The sequence below is a fragment of the Lissotriton helveticus genome, chromosome 8 (genome assembly GCF_964261635.1).
Source record: "Lissotriton helveticus chromosome 8, aLisHel1.1, whole genome shotgun sequence".
NCBI classification, from domain to species: domain Eukaryota; kingdom Metazoa; phylum Chordata; class Amphibia; order Caudata; family Salamandridae; genus Lissotriton; species Lissotriton helveticus.
In genome coordinates, this window is record NC_136069.1 from 251,068,582 (window position 1) to 251,089,705 (window position 21,124).

The 21,124-nt window shown below is 45.2% G+C and overlaps 1 protein-coding gene and 1 long non-coding RNA gene across 3 annotated transcripts in view; one reads left to right on the forward strand and one right to left on the reverse strand.

The window, feature by feature from the left end:
- The window catches only part of LOC144772573 (uncharacterized), a 152,283-nt gene that overhangs the window by 118,042 nt on the left and 13,117 nt on the right, over positions 1–21,124 (reverse strand). The gene's annotated exons all lie outside the window — the stretch shown is intronic.
- CEP126 (centrosomal protein 126) overlaps positions 1–21,124 on the forward strand; it is a 430,075-nt gene that overhangs the window by 112,089 nt on the left and 296,862 nt on the right. For both annotated transcript variants that reach the window (XM_078656998.1, XM_078656997.1), the window contains exon 4: positions 3,231–3,330. In XM_078656998.1, coding sequence (XP_078513124.1) covers positions 3,231–3,330 — 100 coding nt within the window. The remainder of the gene's footprint in view (positions 1–3,230; positions 3,331–21,124) is intronic.

Genomic DNA, 21,124 nt, shown 5'->3' on the forward strand with positions numbered 1-21,124 from the left:
TTATAAAATGAACCTTGCACCCTATTTAAAACAAATCTATATTCACCACTGAATCAGATGTGTGTTAAACATTATAACAATGTGTGAATGACGTATATCGTTATTTCTAGAGTTGTAATGTGGTAACTTGGATTTTTAATAGATATGTCTCACTTTGCACATTACGTACCCAGACCGTGTGGCCTTCGAGGCACCACTTATAGGTGAAATTTATCCAGTCAATAGTAATTTTTAAATAAGTCAAAAATAGTTTATTCTGACATGGGCTGCTTCAGCTTTAGTTGCTAAAGATCAGTAGTGGAATGGCAGGGCTGAAGAAGTGCATGTAATAGCCCTCATGTGAATACAGTCCACATGAGATATCTAACATGTATACCACCAGTGCATGTTCTTTGCCATATTAATGTAGCCATATAAAATTGAATACACCCATAGGGGATAGCCATTTATTCACCATGTGTACGGACAGAGCGCATTCAATTGAATTAGCAGTGTTGTCATGTGTGACAGGGCTTTTGCATGATAATGCATTTTACAAACTACATGGGCCTGATTGCCTGTAAACATGACTGCAATTTACATTAGAGGAAGTCTGTATAGGCATAGGGTCTAGACAGCGGACTAACTGTTTCAATGATAATGCTTAGAAATGTGTTTTCCAGTGCCATGTTCTTAGTTTAGGAACACCCATGTTTTCTGATTACCTTAACAATTAACCAGACAGAGAGGGAAAACTTTCCACTTCTCTAGTGCATACATTGTAATCATGGCTTCAGGGGAAGATGGCCTTGCTGAGATCCACATTGGATGCAATGTGGGAAATATAGCATTGGCTTCCATTTCATTGGCGTAGCTAGCCCTATGGCCACTGTGGCGGTCCGTACGTTTGCAACCACGCGGCGGCCGCATTGAAGAGCAGGCAGGGTGCTGGTGAGTTTTGGCGCTGATTGCTGACCCCCCAACGGCCGCAATGTAGCGTGTGGGGGGGGGACTGCGTCCCCGAGATGACAGGTAAGAGCGGGAGGAGGCGGATGCCACCATAACTTGGGCCACCCATGGCGCCCAACCCCCCCCCCCGCCCCTCCCTTGCAGTGCCACTTTTCCACTTGCAACTGAAGAGACTCACTATTTGCACATTTATAGCATAGAAGGAGCCAAATATAAATGATCCCCCCCCGTCACTCCATAAGACACCATTAGCAATATTGGTATATAAAAACTGGTGTAGGGGTGAAGTTAGACAGATGGAGCCATTGCTGAGGAGAGATTCTGAAGACTTGAATGGTGTCTGTTGACCCAAGTTTTGCAGGGAACTATACATGGATTGACATATTAAAGCTTAATCAGCCTATACAGCCATTTAGACTTGGTGGCTGTAACCATTATAGATACATTGAGTAGGGAATAGACTAATAAATTAGGGATGTGTGATAAAATATGATTGTGGCTCAGTTCATCTTCACCCTTATTTGTATATTTTCTAATGAGTTGTTTATTATAATCATGATCATTCTGATACAGTTGTTATGTAGACATGTGCCGCATAATAAATGAACATATAATTGCAGGCTTGGCAAAATCATAAAATTGTCACCAGTCCTGCAGGTCTAGCGACTTGAATAACCTACTCGACCTAATTGTAATATGCTTGACCCAGGAATCGGTCTCAATTTGCATGCTCCTGGGCAAATATTGTATTTAATAGAATCACCACCACTTTCTTCGTTATCACCTATGACAGCAACTTCAAATACGCGAGTTCAGCAAGTCTACTGTCCAAAAAAGAAATTTTGTTTGATATAATAGACTCAACTTTTACTCCATGGATAATAAGGTTCTAGCCCACAGATGAGGTGCACATGGCCCCTGAAATGCTTCTTATTACACCGATAGCATTATCATCAGGGCTGGCATGTTTCCCAGTTCATGTTTAAAAACTCTATTAATAAATATGTTACTAAAACACGATATGATAGGGTACTGTCATTTAAACTTAGCACATTTTCCATTGAAATAGCTATAAAGTGTCCCTCTGGCATGCAGTTTTGCTGATAAAACTACATTGTATTCAAACGATAATGTGTGGAAATCAGATTTCAGCAAATGTTTATCATTTACACATCACCAAGGAAAGTGTTCTGAATTGTTTGATTCTCTTAAAGTCTTTGTTTACATCGCAAGTCAGAATTACCAGAAAAGGTGCATTTATAACTGGTATTTGTTTTAAATATTTGTACAATTAATGTACAAGCTATTTAAATGTTGTATGTGAGAAAATAAATCTGACATCCTATAGCCTTTCGTTTAACACTCCCTTGTTAGACAGTTCACTTTACAAAATCCTCTAACTTTGCAGTCAGAGAAAGGAAAGTAAACATCAGTCTCCCACTGCAATCGGTAAGAAAACATAAGCTGACATTTGACCTCTGTCATTGAATGCACTAGCAAATGTGACAAGATAAAAACAAGATTGAAGGGCATTTTTATTGCTTATTTGCTTTCGGAATGAACAGAATACATGTTCTTTGCCAGCTCCAGCTCTCTTCGCCAGTAAGGACCAGCAGGCCCTAAAAATAGCTCACCCTACTAACATCTGGCTCGCCATGGCAAGTGGATGAGTATATTTTTCAAGGCCAGAATTGTGAAAAACCATTCATTAGGTGTGCATATTAATTTGGTGTACCAGGGCTGGGCACTCCATTCCACCATCACCTGCAGGTAAACAATTCCCTGGCAGGTTTGCCTGACTCCTAACACTCCCCATCCAGCAGAGCATAAGTCACTAAAGAAAGATGAGAGACACCTGCCAGTTTTGCCTTTCTCCAAAAGGTTACAGTTACAAGCACAAGGTACCTCATTGAGTTTAACACAGATTTCATATATTTATCCTAAATTCCTACACATTTTGCATTTCCCAGACAGGGGGGAGGAAGGGAGGGAGGGAGAAAGGGAGAGAGGGAGAGAGAGGGAGAGGGAGAAAGAGAGAGGGAGATAGGGAGAGAGAGACGGAGAGGGAGAATGAGAGAATGAGAATGTATGGTTGAGCAGAGGTGTCGGTGTTGAGATCTTGTTATTACAAGTAATTTCTGATATTTCCCTTTAGCCAAAATATATGTTGGACTCTCTTTGGAAGGTACTCTTGAATCTATAAGCTATAAACACCTGACATCTATCATCTGTTGTCATGCTTGTTTTGCAAATTGTCTTAACAACTCTCTGTCTGTATTTAGTCCAGGCAGAGCACAGGAAACATGCCCCAAGGTTGGAAGATGCCCTCGAACAAATTCAAGGATCATATTTTGCACCTGCAAATAGGTACTCTCCTACCAGGTAAGACAGTGAGAGTTTTTGTTACATTTCTGCATGTGATATTTCTTAATCTTACAACAACCAATACTTAGTGTTTTTTAAATCCATTTTCAGGAGTTAAGAAGGCATTCTCATATTTCAACTTCAGCTAAAACCACATTTATACCACCTATTTCTGTCTCCCACATTTTACCTAAGACGTAACAGTTCTAAGTTACTTGCTCCTAAATTGTCTACCAGGCAAATTAAAGCATGATCAGGAGTTTCAATAGACATCCGGTTAAAAGAAACCTCATGGTGGAACAATGACACATAGTACCCTTTTTTAAAAAATAGTTGTTATTCATTTTAGAAAAATCAGTAGTACAAAAACATACAGGTGTATTATGGGCCATTGAAGCGAGCATGTAGTAACTTATACAAGTAGTGCATGAATGGTGTTTATAGTAGCACCAAAGTACGGCATTGTATAAAGCAAGAGTACAAAGTCCAGTAGTGCATCGTGATGAAAGTGCCAATGATAGACTCTGTGTGGTCCATATATGCCACACATTTATCATAAATGATTGAACGTAAAACAAGAAAAACATCCAATAATTCCTGCCTGTACCTCTAGTAGGAAGATAGTCGGTCGCTATGGCCATACCGTCTAAAGGGAATGTATGGTGATGAGTCAACCTATTCCGCTGTAAGGCGGGAATGTATATAAAGTAGGGAGTGGAGTGGGGAGGGGAGTGTGTGCTAAATAAAAGGGGGGGTGACCACCACAATCCACCACTGCGTGGCATCCTAAAGGGCTACTGGAGGGGTATGGGGTGCATGGCGATCAGCAAATAAGTTACTGAATAGACAGAGAGGGCACCGGCATGACAGGACACGGTGTCAGGGATTGATCAGCAGTGGACAAAAAATATTCTCGCAGGGGCTGATAGATATAATTCGATCTAGAGGTTGGGGGTTGGAGAGACTATATAGTTCACTGGTAGTGTCACAGTACGTCAAGCTAGTAAGCCAGTTAGCACTAATAGGTGGCAGGCATTGGCCCCCAGTGTATTACAACCTCACATTTGGATAGGAGCAAAGCCATTGCAGTGAATTGTCTAGTGCTTTTGGAGAGGTCCTTGGCATACTCCAACAGGGCAACAAGTGGGTCAGCATCCAGTTCAACCTCTAACATTTGCTTTAACAGGGAAAAAAGTCTCACCCCAGTAGTGTGTTATGTGTCTGCAAGTCCATACATATGGAAAAAGTCCACTCCTTGGTGTGACACATTTGACAATCTGAGGAGCGAGATTGGTCATATTTATGTTGGCCATTGGGAGTTATGAAGTGTGGCGTAAAAACTTAAAATTAAGACGTTTTTGGTGGTGGTTGGAAGACACCAAGCGAGTCTGTGCACAGCATGCTACCCACATCTTATCAGTGATGGGCCTCCTCAGGTCGTGTTCCCTGTAGGATCTAAGTTTTATATCATTAGTCAGGAGCAGTGCAATGCTAGCACGGTACAGTTTGGATATTAGTCGACATCCATCTGAATCATTAATCACCAACGTCAGGTGAGGGAACTCATCTGGTGCTAATAAATAAGACCCTATGGAACGTCTTAGTGTATTATGAGTACAGTGAAGAACTAAATGACCCATGAGTGAAGCATTGTTAAACCATGGGTCTGTGGAGTGTAAGGCAGGAAAATAAAGAAGTGTAATGATCAAGAGCCATTGGAGTTTCCTCCACGCCCATCAGGTGGATTAAAAGCGTTTGGACATCTTTGGGGTCTAATGGGATCCCCCCCAGGTAGTATGGAGGTGAGTGGCATGGATGCCTCCTGATTCATCTCTGGCTTGGTGTATTGCATCCTGACGTCAAGATTGTACCAATGATGAGCGTATTGGCATTGCGTGGCCAGGTAATATACCCGCCTCTCTCTTATGGGAGCACCAGAGTGTCCCAGCCTACATGAGGTCTCAGGCCAGCCCAAATAAGCTTACGGACTGAACCACGCAGAGTAAGAAAAGAATTATTGGTAAATGGTATGGGGATGTTAAGGAACAGGTAAAGGAAGCGGGTAGGATCACCATTTTTATTATCACAATCGTTCGGGCCATAGAAAGGAGAAGACGGATCCATTGATCGATTTGTGTCGACAGTGTGTCAATGGCGGGTCATAATTCAGCCTCACCACCTGATCCCTATAGGGGGTGAAGGTATTTAACTGCCCTATTACACCAAGTCAATGGGAAAGCACATGGGGTCTGTTTGGTGATGGGGGTAATGGGAAACATGGGAAATTTTGACCAGTTGATCCGAAGGCCAGAATGGGTCCCAAATTTTGTCCGTCCAGGCAAAATGGGGGCTAAATTGCCCTGTGGTTGACCGATGAAAAGCAAGATATAATTTGCATATAGAATTGGAAGCCATGGTGAAGGTGGCACAGTTGAAGGTGTCGTACCTGTGGGTCGATTGCAGTTATAAAAAGTAAGCGTTACAATGGGCAACCCTGATGGATACCCCTTGTTATAGGAAATGAAGCCGTAAGTGATCAATTGACTCTGAGACGGGCTGAGGGTTGTGTGTACAGGAGGTTTATCAGAGAAGAACGGCCGAGCAGTATGCCTAGTTTGTGAAGGACTGTGTGGAGATAAAAGTCACTCCAATGAGTTTAACACCTCAAATTCTGAAATAGATATTGCTGTGGGTATCTTAGGAGATTCTGTGCAGTATGGAGTAGACAGCATGCAAATTCAATGATGTAGAGCGATGGGGAACAAAACCCAAATGCCATGGGGAGATGATTTGCTCCATTAGGAGGGAGAGAGGTTGGTGAGAACTTTTGCCAATATTTTGTTATCCAAATTTAGGAGCAACAAGGATCGAGAAGAGCCACAGTGCAAAGGGTCTTTGCCGTGTTTAGGAAGGAGGGTTATTACAGCCTCACGCATGGAAGGTGGCAGAGCGCCCGACTGGAGAGAATCATCATAGACCGCTAGTAGACCTGGCGCCAGTATACGTTTGAAATGTTTGTAAAACTTGCTTGTGTAGCCAACAAGGCCAGGAGCCTTGGAGTGATCTAGGAAATCTATTGCTTGTATAATTTCCTCACAGGATAAGGGTTCACCAAGGAATTGACGCTGGGGATTTGAGAGCCAGACCATTGCCACCTTGTCAAGGTTGGCCGTCTGAGCAGAGGTATCCTCTGATAGATAATTAGTATAAAGGCAGATATAGTACTGGAGTAGTGAACTTTGGAATTGTCCCTCTGTGGACGGAGGAGGTGGGCTAAAGTACGGCCTATTCGTTCACTCTCACTGTGTCTGAATTCTCTGGCGTATTTCCAAGGAAAAGGACCTTGCAGTCCACCAATTCTCAGTACTCAGTCAGAAGGGAGGCTCTGACATGGGTATAAGACACATCAGCACCCTCCGCTGACTGAAGATCCAGGTCAGACAATTCCCTCTCAAGACGTTGGAGGTTTCCACGAAGTTCCTGGAGGACCCCGGAATGTATTCTAGAACCGTTGCACACAAGTCAGAACAAAACAGTTCACCTTGCATCGCTAATATAGGGAACGCCAGTGTCACTCGCGGGTGCAATCAAAAGGGGCGTGAAAGAGGACCAGTACAGGAGAGAGATCTGACATTGTACGAGAGAGATGTTGGGTGGACATCAGCTATGAACACAGGGTTACGGATATAAGGCAGTAGTTGATGCGGGACGAAGTATTGTGCGGGACTGAGAAGTGCGTGAACTGCAGATTGGAGGTGCCAACTGTCTCGCAATGTGTGTGTGTCACAGATATCATGTAGTATGAGGAGTTATTATGGTGGACGGTGACAGTGCTGTGATGTCAGTGGTAGGGTCCATGAGGAGGTTGAAGTCTCCGCCCACAATAAGATGGCCGAATTCCATTCGCTAAATATTAATGGAGAGTGACCGACATTGGGGGAGTAAATATTGGCCAATTGTACTTAGTGACTTGCTAGGATACCAACGACTAGGACATACCTGTCTGCGTCATCTATGACAGTGTTGGTGGAACGAAAAGGCATGTTTTTGTGTACAAGAGTACAAACCCTCTGGAGTAGGAACTGTAGCTAGAAAGAAACGATGTGAGTCCCAGGTGGATGCATAAGTGTGTAATCTTCCAGGGGAGAGATGCATTTCCTAAAGGAAAGCTATATGTGCGCAATGCTGGGCAAGGTATTGCAAAACTTGTTTGCCTTTGCAACGGCCATTAAAACCCCTTACATACCAGAATATAAGCTACATAGGAAGAGAATTTGGTTCAAGGAGGCGGACACGGCCCATAACGTAGTACAATTAGAAGCGGAGAAGAAGGTAGGCAGTGACCGAAGAGTACATGATGGCGGCAATGAAATCAAAAAGCAGCAACTGAAACTGTTCTCACAACCCCCCTCACCCTCCACCCACACCAGGCTCAGAAAAGCCCAGTACAGACCCAGTGAAATCCCAATTAAGCAAAACAACAATATAATAAGAAACATATTTGTTATTACCACTAGGGGATGGCAACGCTACGACAGACACCCATACATATAGGATCAATAAACACATTGTCTAATGAGATCCTGTGAACTAGTAAGTAGAAACTGAGAGTGCATTGAGCATGTCTGCATGAAAGTTGAAGAATGGTTGTTGGCAGTCGAGCAGGACGGTAGTAGAGTAGGAGGGAAATGCAGCCTTCAACCTTTGGGGAAGAGATCAGCACTGGCATTAGAATGTATGTCCATTCGCTCCAAGCATTTCATAGTTTGCTATTCCTCATCCTCTAGGTCCGACACCCCGCCCTCAGCAGCTTCCATACGGTATCAAGACGGTCAAGGTGTACGCTCATAGAATCTAGGTTTATGGCGAGGGTGTTAAAGTGGCCATCGATAGCCCGAAAGTCTGCCCTGAGTTCGGCCATGATTGCATCTGTACCAGCCAGCTGCGCCGGACCAATGTCTCCAGGACGTCTGCCCTCCGCTATTGCTAGAGGCTGCATGGCTTCCGGGGTTTTTTGCATCCCAAAGTGGAGACATCTCTATTTAGGGTTCCCTCGCACCATAGTCTCTGAAGAGGAGGAGTGGTAAGACTGGCCCTCGAGTATTGGAGGAATAATGGATCAATGTACTATTTGGCAAACCTGCTGTGCAGATCAGCGCTTGGGATCCCATAGGAGTCATGAAGGAGGTTTAAGTGGGAGAATGAGGAAGGCCTCAATGCGATAGAAAGGCTTGATGAAATATGTCACAGATGGTGTCTGTGAATACAGCCCAGAGCCCACAATAGTGGAGCAGGCCACCAGGCAGTTATTATCTTGCTGGAAGGAAGTCAGTGTGCACTGTACAGGTACCAGTTCTGTAGCAAGTGTACTCCACCACGGCCAGGGCATGGGTAAAAATCAAGGCACCAGTGGTATTAATGGGCCCAGGTGCTGTAGGTGGCTTTGCGGTGGTGCACAGGTGCTAGGCAGCAATGCGGGGGGCAGTGAGTAGGATCAAGCGTTGGGCCTCAGACTGGAGAGCCATCAGGTGCATGGCCAAAGCCGGCAGTACAGTTGTAACAGCTGGGGCGCTGTGCAAATGGAGGAAGGCAGTGTTCCTGGGACGGACAGTATACCCAACAGTGCTGCCGTACGAAGAAGGCAAGAACCAGATCAGTGTTAATTCCTCTATGCGCATTTCTCAATGGCCCACAAGGCACTGGAGGGTGAATCGTATTCATTAATATGGTAGCTGGATCATCAAAAGTAAAAAGGGGATGGGGCCCAATAGTGCTGTTTGATGAGAGGGCCCCACCGAGTGTAGTTGTGGAGAATGCCTTCTGGCGGCATTCATTAGCCAGGCTTAGGGCAGGTGCACACCTCACAGCCCTCAAACCAGCGCATCAGAGTACTAGGTCGCAAAGGATATATGTGGTGGGGAGGTGAGAGAAGGGGGCAAGGGAGGCAATCTGGTCGGCCCAGCGCGGCCCGGCGGTTGAGTCCCCCGGTTCACTAATGGTCCCTGATACTGCGAGACCGCCGTGGAAACTTCGGGCCAACCGTTAGCTCTGTGTGTAGCAGGATAACGTGGACTGCAGCGCCCTCTCCATTCACTGCCTGCTCTGGTACTCTGGAGTCACTGATGCAGCCCCACGAGGAAGAAGGGGGCCTAGCCTCACTGCCTCTTAGGCTGAATAGAGCGCCGGCTGTGTCTTGGAAGGTCAGGCTATGCAACTCCGCTAATCACAGGTAGGCCACGGAGGAACGTGCTGCATAGTTCACAGCCTCAAAGGCACTGGTAGCTGGAGTGGCAGTATAACTGTCTGGGCTCCGTGGTTAGCCCCAAGGAGGATCCTCACAGCCCTAGCTCGTCAAATTCAGGCGCAGGTGATCAGGCCAGCCCTGTCACGAGTTCCCAGGCCCAGTAGCAGTAGGTGTGGCATAGGCCGTAGATGGAGGCCATCAGTGCATCAGGGACTTAAGTTCCCCTCACCACTGAATCCCCCTCCGTCAGAGCAAATAATTCTCGCTCATGATGTCTGGGGAAGATGCACAGTCCAAAAGGTGTCAGACAGTCACCTGGTGCTCATCTAGGCGTGATAATATTGCAGTGTCACTGGAGCTTCAATTCCGCACGGCAATGCCGGTCGACCACTTTGCCATGTGCCCACATTGCCCTTTTTAACAGAGTCGTTGGGTGGTGGTAGGTATATAGCATTGCAAGCATCAATGATCGAGTTCCCTCTGAGAATGAATCAAACATAGAATAATATGGTGGGGTTGCAGTGATTTTTAAAAATAACTTTTCCCTAAAGTTGTGTGTTTGTGAATAATATTCAGTGGGAGACCTGATAATATCTCTGCAACTTAATTCAGTATATAAGGTGGGTCTGGCCTTTTTTAGAGATTTATTTAAAGACTCCTCTCCAATATTTCAAGTGACTTATTTTCATGATTAGATGAGGTACTTTTTAGTCCCAAACAGTTAAATGAACTGATTGTTTTAGATGATTCTAATGGATGGGAAGAAAATAGATTCCACTGTGAGAGCAATTTTTAGTAACCTGAGTTCTTTAAATCTTGTGCAGCATGTGATAAGCACATCTCATTAAACAGGTCACACTCGTGATCTCATTCGTAACTCCTCTGGCCCAGCTCGCCCTGTCCCACTCCCGAACTGTTTCTTCCCACAGTCGTCCTTGACCTTGCTATTGCCCCTTTGCTATCAACTATTTCCTCTTCTGCCTGCTCTCCTTCTATTGCCACTTGATCTGTTTCATCCTTTATTGCCTCTTGTTTGTCTGTACCACCTGTATTGCCTCTTGTTTTTCTGTTTCACCATATTGCCTCTTGTATGTCTGTTTCAATCGTATTCCCGCTTGTTTTTCTGTTTCACCTGTATTGCCTCTTGTTTTTCTGTTTCACCTGTATTGCCTCTTGCTTTTCTGTATCACCCATATTGCCTCTTGTTTGTCCGTTTCTCCCGTATTGCCTTTTTTTCGTCTGTTTCACCTGTATTGCCTTTTATTTTTTGTTTCATACATATTGCCTCTTGGTATCTTGGCTCACCCTTTGCCTCGCTGTTTTGTCTATTTTTCACTTGCCTGGTAGCCGTGGATTTTCCTTCACTTTCCCACTCATGCACTCCCCTGCTGCTGCTCCCGCATGCTTCCTGCCTCCCGGTAGTGCTGCCCACTGCCACCCAGCACCCCTCCCCCCTCCCAGGACCTACTTAATGGAGGATGCAGCATGGACGTGTAGCGGACATGCAGGGGACATGTGAAGAGGACACACCACTGGTGCGCCTAAGTCATGCCAAAGACAAACACATCTGCCCCCGCCAATGCCTGGACCACTCCCAGTGCCAGGACCCCTGGATCCCGGACCACCCGCAGGTAAAATGCCACCGCCCTCCACCTCCTGAACACAGGATGCTCCAGCGAACCCTGCTGAATTGCCACACTGCACTCAACTCTAGGACCTTTCCCCTGGGCCAGAGGCACCTTCTTGTGCACCAGCACGACTATCATCATGCCACAAAGCACCACGCCGACATGTCACAACACCAACTACAGAAGCAAGCCACTGACTTCACCGCCTACTCCTCAACACATGCTTGAGGAGCAAGCACTCCACTGAGCTATGAGACCTCATTGCCACCCTCACATCTGACATGGTCTTGCTCACCAAGACCAGGCTCAACTTGGCCTCCACCCCTTACATCATCACCGGGATCCCTGATGGATGCAAAACCACTCCCCAGGACCTCACCAACAAGCTTGGAGGTTGCGTAGCCATTATCTACAAGAAAGCTATACAATACAATACCACCACCACCGACAACCTCACCACCCCCGTGGAACACCTCAACTTCAAACTCCACATGAACGGTAAGACAACCATCAGAGGCACCCTCACATACTGACGCCCGGCTCGCAACCCAGCTGCAGCAGCGTCATCCCACATTCTTTGCATATGTGATTACTTACATGGTCTGTATTGCTATGATAACGAAATGCCAATAAAAACAAGTTTCAAAAAAAATAAAAAAAAGATTTTGTTGCGCCCAAGAATATGTAGTCTCATCTTACTCAGCAACCTCAATTTCCACATCAACGATCCCATCTCCTCGACAGAATGACCGGTCTCGGACTTACCCAGATTGTTTGCTACCCCACACACACACTGTAGGACAGACGCTGGACCCCATCTTCACCACTAGCAACCACGTCAAATATAGCCACGTCACAGAACTCACATGGATCGATCACTCCATCATTCACTTTAGCACCTCCAAGACGGCCAGCGACCCAACCGCAAATGGAGCAACATTTCAGATACCGTAAACACCTCTAACCCAGCTGCCGCCACCAACCTGGAACAGGGAATTAACAACTTCAACGCCTGGATCACCAACTGCACCAACAGAATTGCCCCCATCAACAACAGGAAGCAAAGAAGGTTCTCCAAAATGGCCAGTTGGTGCACCCAAGAACTAAGAAACAGTGAAGCGAGACAGCAAACAATTGGAGGGAAGATGGCGCACCAGTAAGAACACCTCTGACAGAGCAGCCTAATAGGCAACAAAGAAGCCAGCCCTAACAACATGCATTGAAACCAACAGGGAACTTTCAAATTCATCAAGGAGTTCTCCAACCCGGCTGCCAGCGAAAACAACATCACACCCTCACCAGAGCCGTGTGATTACCTCGCCAACTTCTTCCATGACAAAATCTCAACCATATACAGAAACTTCAAACCCCAGCCTTCACCCTCAAACTTCCTCAACAGACTCGCCCCCCGCAACCAACACAAACCAGAGATTGACCATCTGGAAACCTCCTATCCACCCAAGAAACCATCTCCATCATGAAATCCATCCACTCTTGAGTTCCGCAGACCCAAGCCCTCACCACATCTTCAAACTTGAAAATCAAAGGATCGGCCAGGAACTCACCACCCTGTTCAACATCTCATTCACCTCCGCAACATTTCCCGGTGCCTAAAAACACGTCGAAGTGAGACCACTACTCAGAAAACATTCCACCGACCCCAGTAAATTAAAAAACTACTGGCCAAGCTCCTTGCTCCCATTCTCAGCCAAGGTACTGGAACCATAAACAGGCAACTCACGACACACCTAGAGCAGAACCAACTACTCAGCACCTCCCAATCCGACTTCCACAGCAATCACAGCACCAAGACTGCTCTGATCACAGCCACCACTGGCATCTGTACCTTCCTCGACCGTGGAGAAACAGCAGCTCTAATACTCCTTTTCCTCTCTGCAGCCTTCAACACCATTTCACACCACATGCTGATCAAAAGACTCCACCATATCAGCATCCAAAAAGAAGCACTCAGATGGATCACCTCCTTCCTCACCAGAAGAACTTAAAGGGTTCGCCTACCACCCTTCACCTCTGAACCCTGCAGTGTCCCACTGGGTTATCCCTCTGTCCTATGCTCCTCAATGTATATATGAGACCAATGGCCAACATCGTCAGATCACACAGCCTCAACATAATATCCTACCCAGATGACACCCAATTCATCGTCTCACTCACAGACGACTCTACCTCTACCAGGACTAGCTTCCACAGCTACATGACAGGCATCGCGACTAGATGAAGAACAACTGCCTGAAGTGGAACACGAACAAGACAGAAGTGCTGATCTTCTGCAACTACAGCAACCCATGCCTTGTAGCCCTAAGACCTGAGATTCGTACCCACACCCACCGACCATGCCAGAAACCTCAGAATCATCATAGATAACAAGCTGACCATTAAATCACAGATCACATCCATCCCCTCCGGCTGCTTCTTCACTCTTGACATGCTACATAAGATCTTAAAGTGGCTACCCCTGCACACTAGACACACTGTGACACAGGCCCTTATCACCAGTGGACTGGACTATGGCAATGCTCTCTACGTAGGAATGGCCACATACTTTTCACACAGATTTCAAATCATAAAGAACACTGCAACCAGACTCATCCTCAACCTCCCCCGACGAACCCACATCACACCCCAGACAACTCCACTGGCTCCCAATACAGAAGAGAGGCCAATTCAAGATGCTGGCCCACCCACACAAGGCACTACACAACCAAGGACCTGCCTACATTAACCATCACCTGAACTTCCATCAACCATCAAGAAGATTACGCTGCATCTCCCTGTCACTTGCCCACACTCCTTGCATCTACCGAAGTAGAAACAGAGGACGCTACATCCCAGCAAAGACCTGGAACAGCCTCCCCACTCAGTTATGGACTATCACCTCACTTCCTGATTTCCAAAAGGCACTCATGACTTGCCTGTTCGAATGAGACTCCTGGGACCTGCAAGCACCTCGAAACTCTTTCGGATGATTAGCAGTGCTAAATAAAACCAGATTGATTGAACCAATTGATTGCAAGTAGAAAAACATACTCCAGCTTTATGGCCAGATCATTTTTTCATTCCTTTTCTGAATTTAGATCGTATGAAATTTCCTAAAAATCTTTCGTCAATCACCATGAAAATCAAATCTTGACCATGAATAACATTAGTAAATGCAGATTTTGTTAATAATCTTACTAACGCCTTTTAATCTCATGAACGATTACATAATTAGAATGCACTGAAGAATTGACTTACTGTGTTTAACCAAACTGCCTCTGAGATATTAGGCTTGTGCTCAAGGAGATCAAGGCAGTTAAAGAGAAATGTTATAAAATGTAAATCATTTTCATCTTCTTACAAAAATTATGATTATTGCTGCCAAACCCTGAAAAGAAGTGGCGAAGAGTGAACGATCTTGAGGCTACATGTGCTTATCTTCATCGAATGTGCAGGTATCTTCATATAATTAAAAATTAAAATAAAAATGTACACTTCTAAGAGTCGGATGGCAGGATATTCCACCTGCAAAGCTTTCTAAACTTCAACAGTAATACTAGGCTATTATCTGGTTATTTTGCATTATGGTAATGAAGATGGGGACACATATTTTTCATAGTCACTAGTTGGGAACTGGTTACAGAGGCCTTGAAAGAGTTGAATGACTCAGGCTTTCTAGGGAGATTTATTAAAAAGGCACATCAAGTTCCTCTGAAATGATGAGGAATGTAGAGTATTGTGAGGAAGGATGATGGAGTAAGGAATGCTAGTTGGAGAAGAGGAAATAAGGAAATAGTCTCTATCTTTGATGAGTTGAGCATGATGGATTTCAGAGCCATCACGTGCTGAATGGTTGTAAATGAACTGGTTTATTTGGTTTAGACTTGTGTGCGAAAATTAAAATAGAATAGAACTCAGGCGACCATACAACCAACATGGAGCACCTTCACTTCCAGGTCCAGACCAACCGGAACACCACCCTCCGTGGCACCCTCATATACAGACCTCCCAGACCCCATCCACCCTTCAGCGACTCTATCCCTGACTTAATCGCACCCCACGCTCTTACCTCCTCTGACTACATCCTCTTCGGCGACCTCAACTTTCATTTGGACAACCCCAGTGACAAGAACACATCGTGTCTGCTGGAAAACCTTGCCGCCGTCAGACAAGGGGTTACCTCTCCAACCACCTCAGTATGACACACACTCGACCCCATCTTCTCCATTAGCGATAACTGTAGTGTAGTTCCTATCATCCCAATAGGCTCTGCGCATTGGAATAATATCTTCAATAGTATAGACGTAGGACAGAGGTTAACTAGGTCTTCTACTGTCGATATTAGACTTAAAGTTTAGTGTTTGCCAGCTAGCTCAGAGTTCACTAGAAACTTTCTCGAATAGACAAGGAGGAGTTTAACCTCCCTGGATAGACAAGAAGGGATTTAGTTTCTGACAACCATAGAACATGACAACTTTGCTCTCCCCTAATCAAGAGTGTATCTCTAGAGTCGTGTGAAAACAAAAGACAACTTATTTTACTCAGTCAGTTCAGTGCATTCTTAGTTTCACCAGATTGTAGAGAAAAGGAAGAGACGGGCGTGTTCAATAAAAGATGTCATTTATTGATCAGTCTCTTTTCTCATACAAGAGAAATGAATCGCTATTATTGCAATACTTATTGTTAAGTAAAGTGCATACAGTAATAACAGAATTATAAAATAATACTGTAAAAGCATTGATATGGTTTCTTAGCCATATGATACTTAAAATGGATAAAATAGATACATACATATATACATTGACTAATCGTACTCAACTGGTGCTTCTAACTACGCCTACCCCAATGTACCTGACCTAAGCCTAATACGTGGCGGGAGTAGAAAAGTAGCAGTTTAAGTTAAGTTTGCTTTGCCAAGGGTCTGCTTCAAGAATTCTCTACAAAGGATGATTCAGTTCAGTACCTGGGATTTAGAAGGCTGGAGGGCTGGTATCTCTATCTCAGGTCTTGATATTCCAGCTGCCTGCGAGGGCGGCTTGGAAGCGCCGGAGCTGGATTTCTCGGCAGGAGAAAAGGCAGCGTCTCTCTCTCAGCGCGTCAGAAAGGAGGGGCAGCGTCTGTGGGCTTCGCTGTCAGCTGGGCTCCTCGGCAAGTCTCGCTGCTCCAATCTTGTCACCACCTCGTGTGTTTGCTTAAGGCAATGTCGGTATTATTTATACCTGAAAGGTGTCGGGATTGACGTAAGGATGGACATAAATACGTCAATAAGGATGTCATACGAACTGGTCGTTCGCACATTCTTTACTGAAGTTCTCGGCTAAATCAAAACAATGGCTGTGGGGATTTCCCAGGTCGTGGTAGGTTTGATTTGTTTTGAGAACACCGTATGCCTATTAGGGGGCTGGAGAAATAGTGCTTGCCTAATGAGATGGCATGCGCTATGACCTAATCAGATAACGGGCTTCTGTGCCGTTGTGTGGCTAATCAGATAACGGGTTTATGTGCAGTTGAATGGCTGCTAGTTAATTATTAACCAGACAAGGGTCAGAAATAGGGGGATCGATACAGTACCCATAGTAAATACACCACATAACGTCTCCTTCAACCACACCTCCGAGCTGCCTTGGAGCAACCACCGCTGCGTCCACTTCTCCTTCACCAAACCTACTGTACATCACCACACTCACCGCTACCCTCACACAAGCTGGAACAAGGTCACTTAAGAACAGCTCACCACCCCCCTAACCAACACTTCACCTCTGACTTCTGCAGACTCTAATACCTCAGCTCACAACCTCCACCAATGGATCTCCAACTGCGCTGATGCAGTGGCTCCTATCAAGAAAGTGCCAGGCAAACCACACTTCAAGAAATCCAGTTGGTTCTCCCCTGCCCTGCATGAGTCCAGACACCCCTGTAGACGGCTCAAAAAAAGATGGAGGAGCAGCAAGACCATGAATTACCGCTCAGCCTTCAAAACTGCTGTCACCACACATCATAATCTCATCAGAACAGCAAAGAAAGAGTCCCTAAAGATCAACGCCAATACGCACAACCGCAAAGAACTCTTCACCATGTTCAAAGATTTTGCCAAACCCAGCACAAGGACAGCAGACATCCCACCCTCCGAAGACCTCTGCAACAACCTCTGTGCCTTTTTCCAGGAGATCTATGACAATTTCAACAACCTCGATACCCAAGACGCTCTCACCCCACTCGCTATCATCGCACCCAACGATACCAGACCCAAGCAGACCCTGATTAGTTGTACTCCCCTGACCACAGACGACACCCTAAAGATCATAAAGAGCACCCACTCAGGCTCACCCTCAGACCCCTGCCTGCACCACGTCTTCAACAGAGCTAGCAACTCCATCACCCCCGAACTCTACCGCACCATCAACTGTTCCATCAACTCCGCCACATTCATGGAAGACTGGAAACACGCAGATATCCACCCCTTGCTGAAGAAACCCTCTGCCAACCTGAAGGACCTCAAGAACTTCAGACCCATCTCTCTGCTCCGCTTGGTAGCCAAGGTGATCGAAAAAGCAATCAACGCCCAACTTTTTGAGATCATCAAGGGGAACCACATCCTGGACCACTCGCAATTTGGCTATTTTGTACAAGCAAGACGTACAACGTAGGAGTTTTTTCATAGAAGAAGGACGGCGAGGAGCAGGAAGGAGAGTGGCCAGGCTGAAGAGGAGGTAGCCACGCAGAGAAGTGCCTTCTTTTTAAATTTGTTATTAATTTGGGAGGGGGGTGAGAGCGGAGTGGAACTCCACGGAGTTCCACTGAGTTTTTTCAAACTCCGTGGAACTCTGCGTAGAGGCACTACGCCAGATCCGCCTGCCCTTACTATTTAACAGCCCTTTTCCCCTTATCAGCAATCGGGGCAGGAAGGACTTGAAGATTCCTAGAGCCATGAAATAAGGACCAGTAGTACCCACCATAAATCACTAGTACAAATTAAAGCATTGGAAGTTTGAGGCATGGAGATACTGGCCTATGGAGAGGTTCTCCTCTCTGGGAGAGACTGCCTCTATCAGGGTGGGTACAGGAAATAGCCAATGACTGGTCCCAAACCTGATGCCTATTGTCTCAGGCTTTTCTTTTATTGTGTAATGTGGTAAGAGTGAGTGATGCACCTCAGGAACAGTGATGGGTTGATTTAGTTATACCATCTTCTGAGATCTGGACCTGGGCTTTTAAAATGCGATTCTGGTACCACTCACTCCTGTACAAGCCCTGGCAGTAGAAGACGATGCCACCTTTCCCTCCTGAAGTGAAACATGTAGAGCTGTCCTGTTGGCTGGCAACACCTCTGATGAACTGAAGATTTACCATCAGGAATAGAAAAGCTAACCTCTAAGGGACTGGCAGGCCCAGTGGAATCTCTGGTCTGTAGTCCTGTGAACCCAATCTTTAGCACCTATTTCTGAAGCTAGGAAGGAGCAAGTCACTGGATTATTCTGCAAATTGAGAGGTTTCTAACCTGCAAGAAGGGTCCATGTTGCTCTAATATTTTAGAGGCTGTGAATGGGTTTTGGACCAGCTGCCTAGCTAGCTTAAGTGGCAGAATCAACTCTTCTCTAAAATGAGCCTTGTTTATCATCTGACCTCATTAAACATTCTTACAATTATCACTGCACATCCAGCCAAACCAAAGCATTGTTATGGAAAGGTCAGGTTAGACAAGTATTCCATTGGTACTCTTGCATCTTTGAGAGGTTGAAGGAAATGGCCCCAACAACCATGTTACTGGCAGTTTTGACTAAATGGTTTAAACCTGCGTAGATGTTTAGACAACAGCAAAAATGTCACCATATAACAGCCAAAACTATGGCTATGACAGTGCTTGTTTTTGTGAACTTCACTGTGGTTAAAATATACAAGTGTGTCTGGTTGCTCTGCAGATTTAAAATATCACTATTACTATTGTTCCCACCTGTACAGCTTTTGGAAGCCTAAAGTGAATGTTGATATTGGGAGCACTTTTTGACAACTAATTGTTATGTATTGCTACATGTTTTTTGTGGATGTATGACATTACAACGCATGCTTTTACCACGCATGCTTTTACATCGCAAGTTTTACAACGCATGCCTTTACAACGCATAGCGCTTTGGGGTGCTGGATAGTGAATAGTTTAATTTACTGTTCCAACTCCAGTCCCCGTGGATAGTAGGGAAGGTGTTGGATAGTAAATTAAATCTATTCCCTATCCTAGAGCGCCCCCCAGAGCAATGCCTTGTAATGGTTTGCGTTGTAAAAGTTGCGATGTAAAAGCATTGCGTGGTAAAAGTTACGTTGTAAGTGATGTTTCCCGGTTTTTGTATACCAGAGGTTCACGAATTACATGGCCTTTTACCGCTTTAAGTGTAGATCAAGCTACAGAGGTTGAGAGTTTCCCACTGGAAATTCTGTGGGTCTGAAACAACCCTGGCCTAATAGATTGTAGCATGAAGGGGTGCAGGTGATGAGTTTTCCCTGTGGATTTACTCGAAAGAGGGGGTGGGTTGAATGACCTGCCATCCAAATGTGTGTGAAGTTGTTGTTCATTTGCGTTATCTGTATGGGGTAATACTATGTAAATCCAGGTCTTCTGACCCTGCAGCCACGCTGTGTGGCATGATTACTGCTCTATACTAAACATAATTCAGACCCTCAGGATATTGAAATCTGGTTTTAAAAAATTTCCAGCCTCAGAATAAAACAATTGGGGCCCGAAAAACAACAATCCCTAGACGTGTCTGTCACAACAGTACCGTGTTCCAAATGTGGAGCCAGCAAACCAGCACTGTACAGCAGGAGAGAGCTGGGAATATGAATGTTTGATGCCAGAGAGAGTGCAGATTTTAATTTCAAAGCTGCGCTCTCTCTGGCACCACGCTGCCATCTTGCTTTCCATCGTCAATTGCATGGTGCTGGAGTGAACTTTTACTTTACCCCCTAAAAACATCTTAAATTAAGGTGAGTGGAGGACGGAGGGGTATAAAGTAACAGTTTCCTCCAATACCATGTACTTCATACTTCTAATTGCTCATGATGGTGGTGCAGGGGGAGGCAGCCATCCTGCTCCCTCCCCCTGTAAAACCACACAAGGGAAGGGAGAGTAACGGGGCGAGGGGGCGTGGGGGGTTGGAGGCAGAAAACGGATGCTAAAATTGCAAAAGTGGAGAGGAAGACAGGTGGCAGGGGGAAACAAGTGATGAGGAGGGGGCAGAAAACAGTTGATGAGGAAGGTGGAGGGGGAAGGCAGGGTAGCGAAATGTCATGGTGGAAGACTGCTCCGGGTGAGAGTGGGAGGGTTAGGTGCCCTACTTCCTTTTAATGGCCTAGCTTTTCATCACCGGGACAATAAAAGGAGGGTTGTTTTTTAGATTTTGCAGGGATTTTGTAAACAATTTTTAAATTTTTACAAAAGTCCCAACTTCATGATTCTTTGTACATTGCAAAATTGCAAAATCCAGGAGGGTCTTGTAAGATGTGTGAAGAGTGTGAGATTTCAAACGGTTGCATGAGTGGCTGCTTTTTCCTATTTTTAAAGTTCTTTGTTTTTTATGTTTCAGAATGAGGATGAGTAGTAGTAGAACTTTTCTTTTTCTAGTGTGAGGTTAATTGTAATGTCTTGCCCCTAGATTCTGGTTACAATATATTGTGGACTGGCCCAATTGTAATTTGAGGTTTTAGCCCCTACCATATCTCATGTACCCCTATTGCTGTGATTCTCTTACTTGACTTCTTGAGTCAAAGTCAAAGTCAAAAAGTACTTTATTCGGTTAAAAAAAAGTAACCATAAAAGCAACAGAAAGTCACATTTCATTTACAGTTCTGAATGGTACAGCAGTAGAAGGTAAATATTAATATAATACATAGTATTTACACTGTTACAGTTCGTTTAAACAAATTGATTTCCTAGATTTAAAAACCTGTTTAA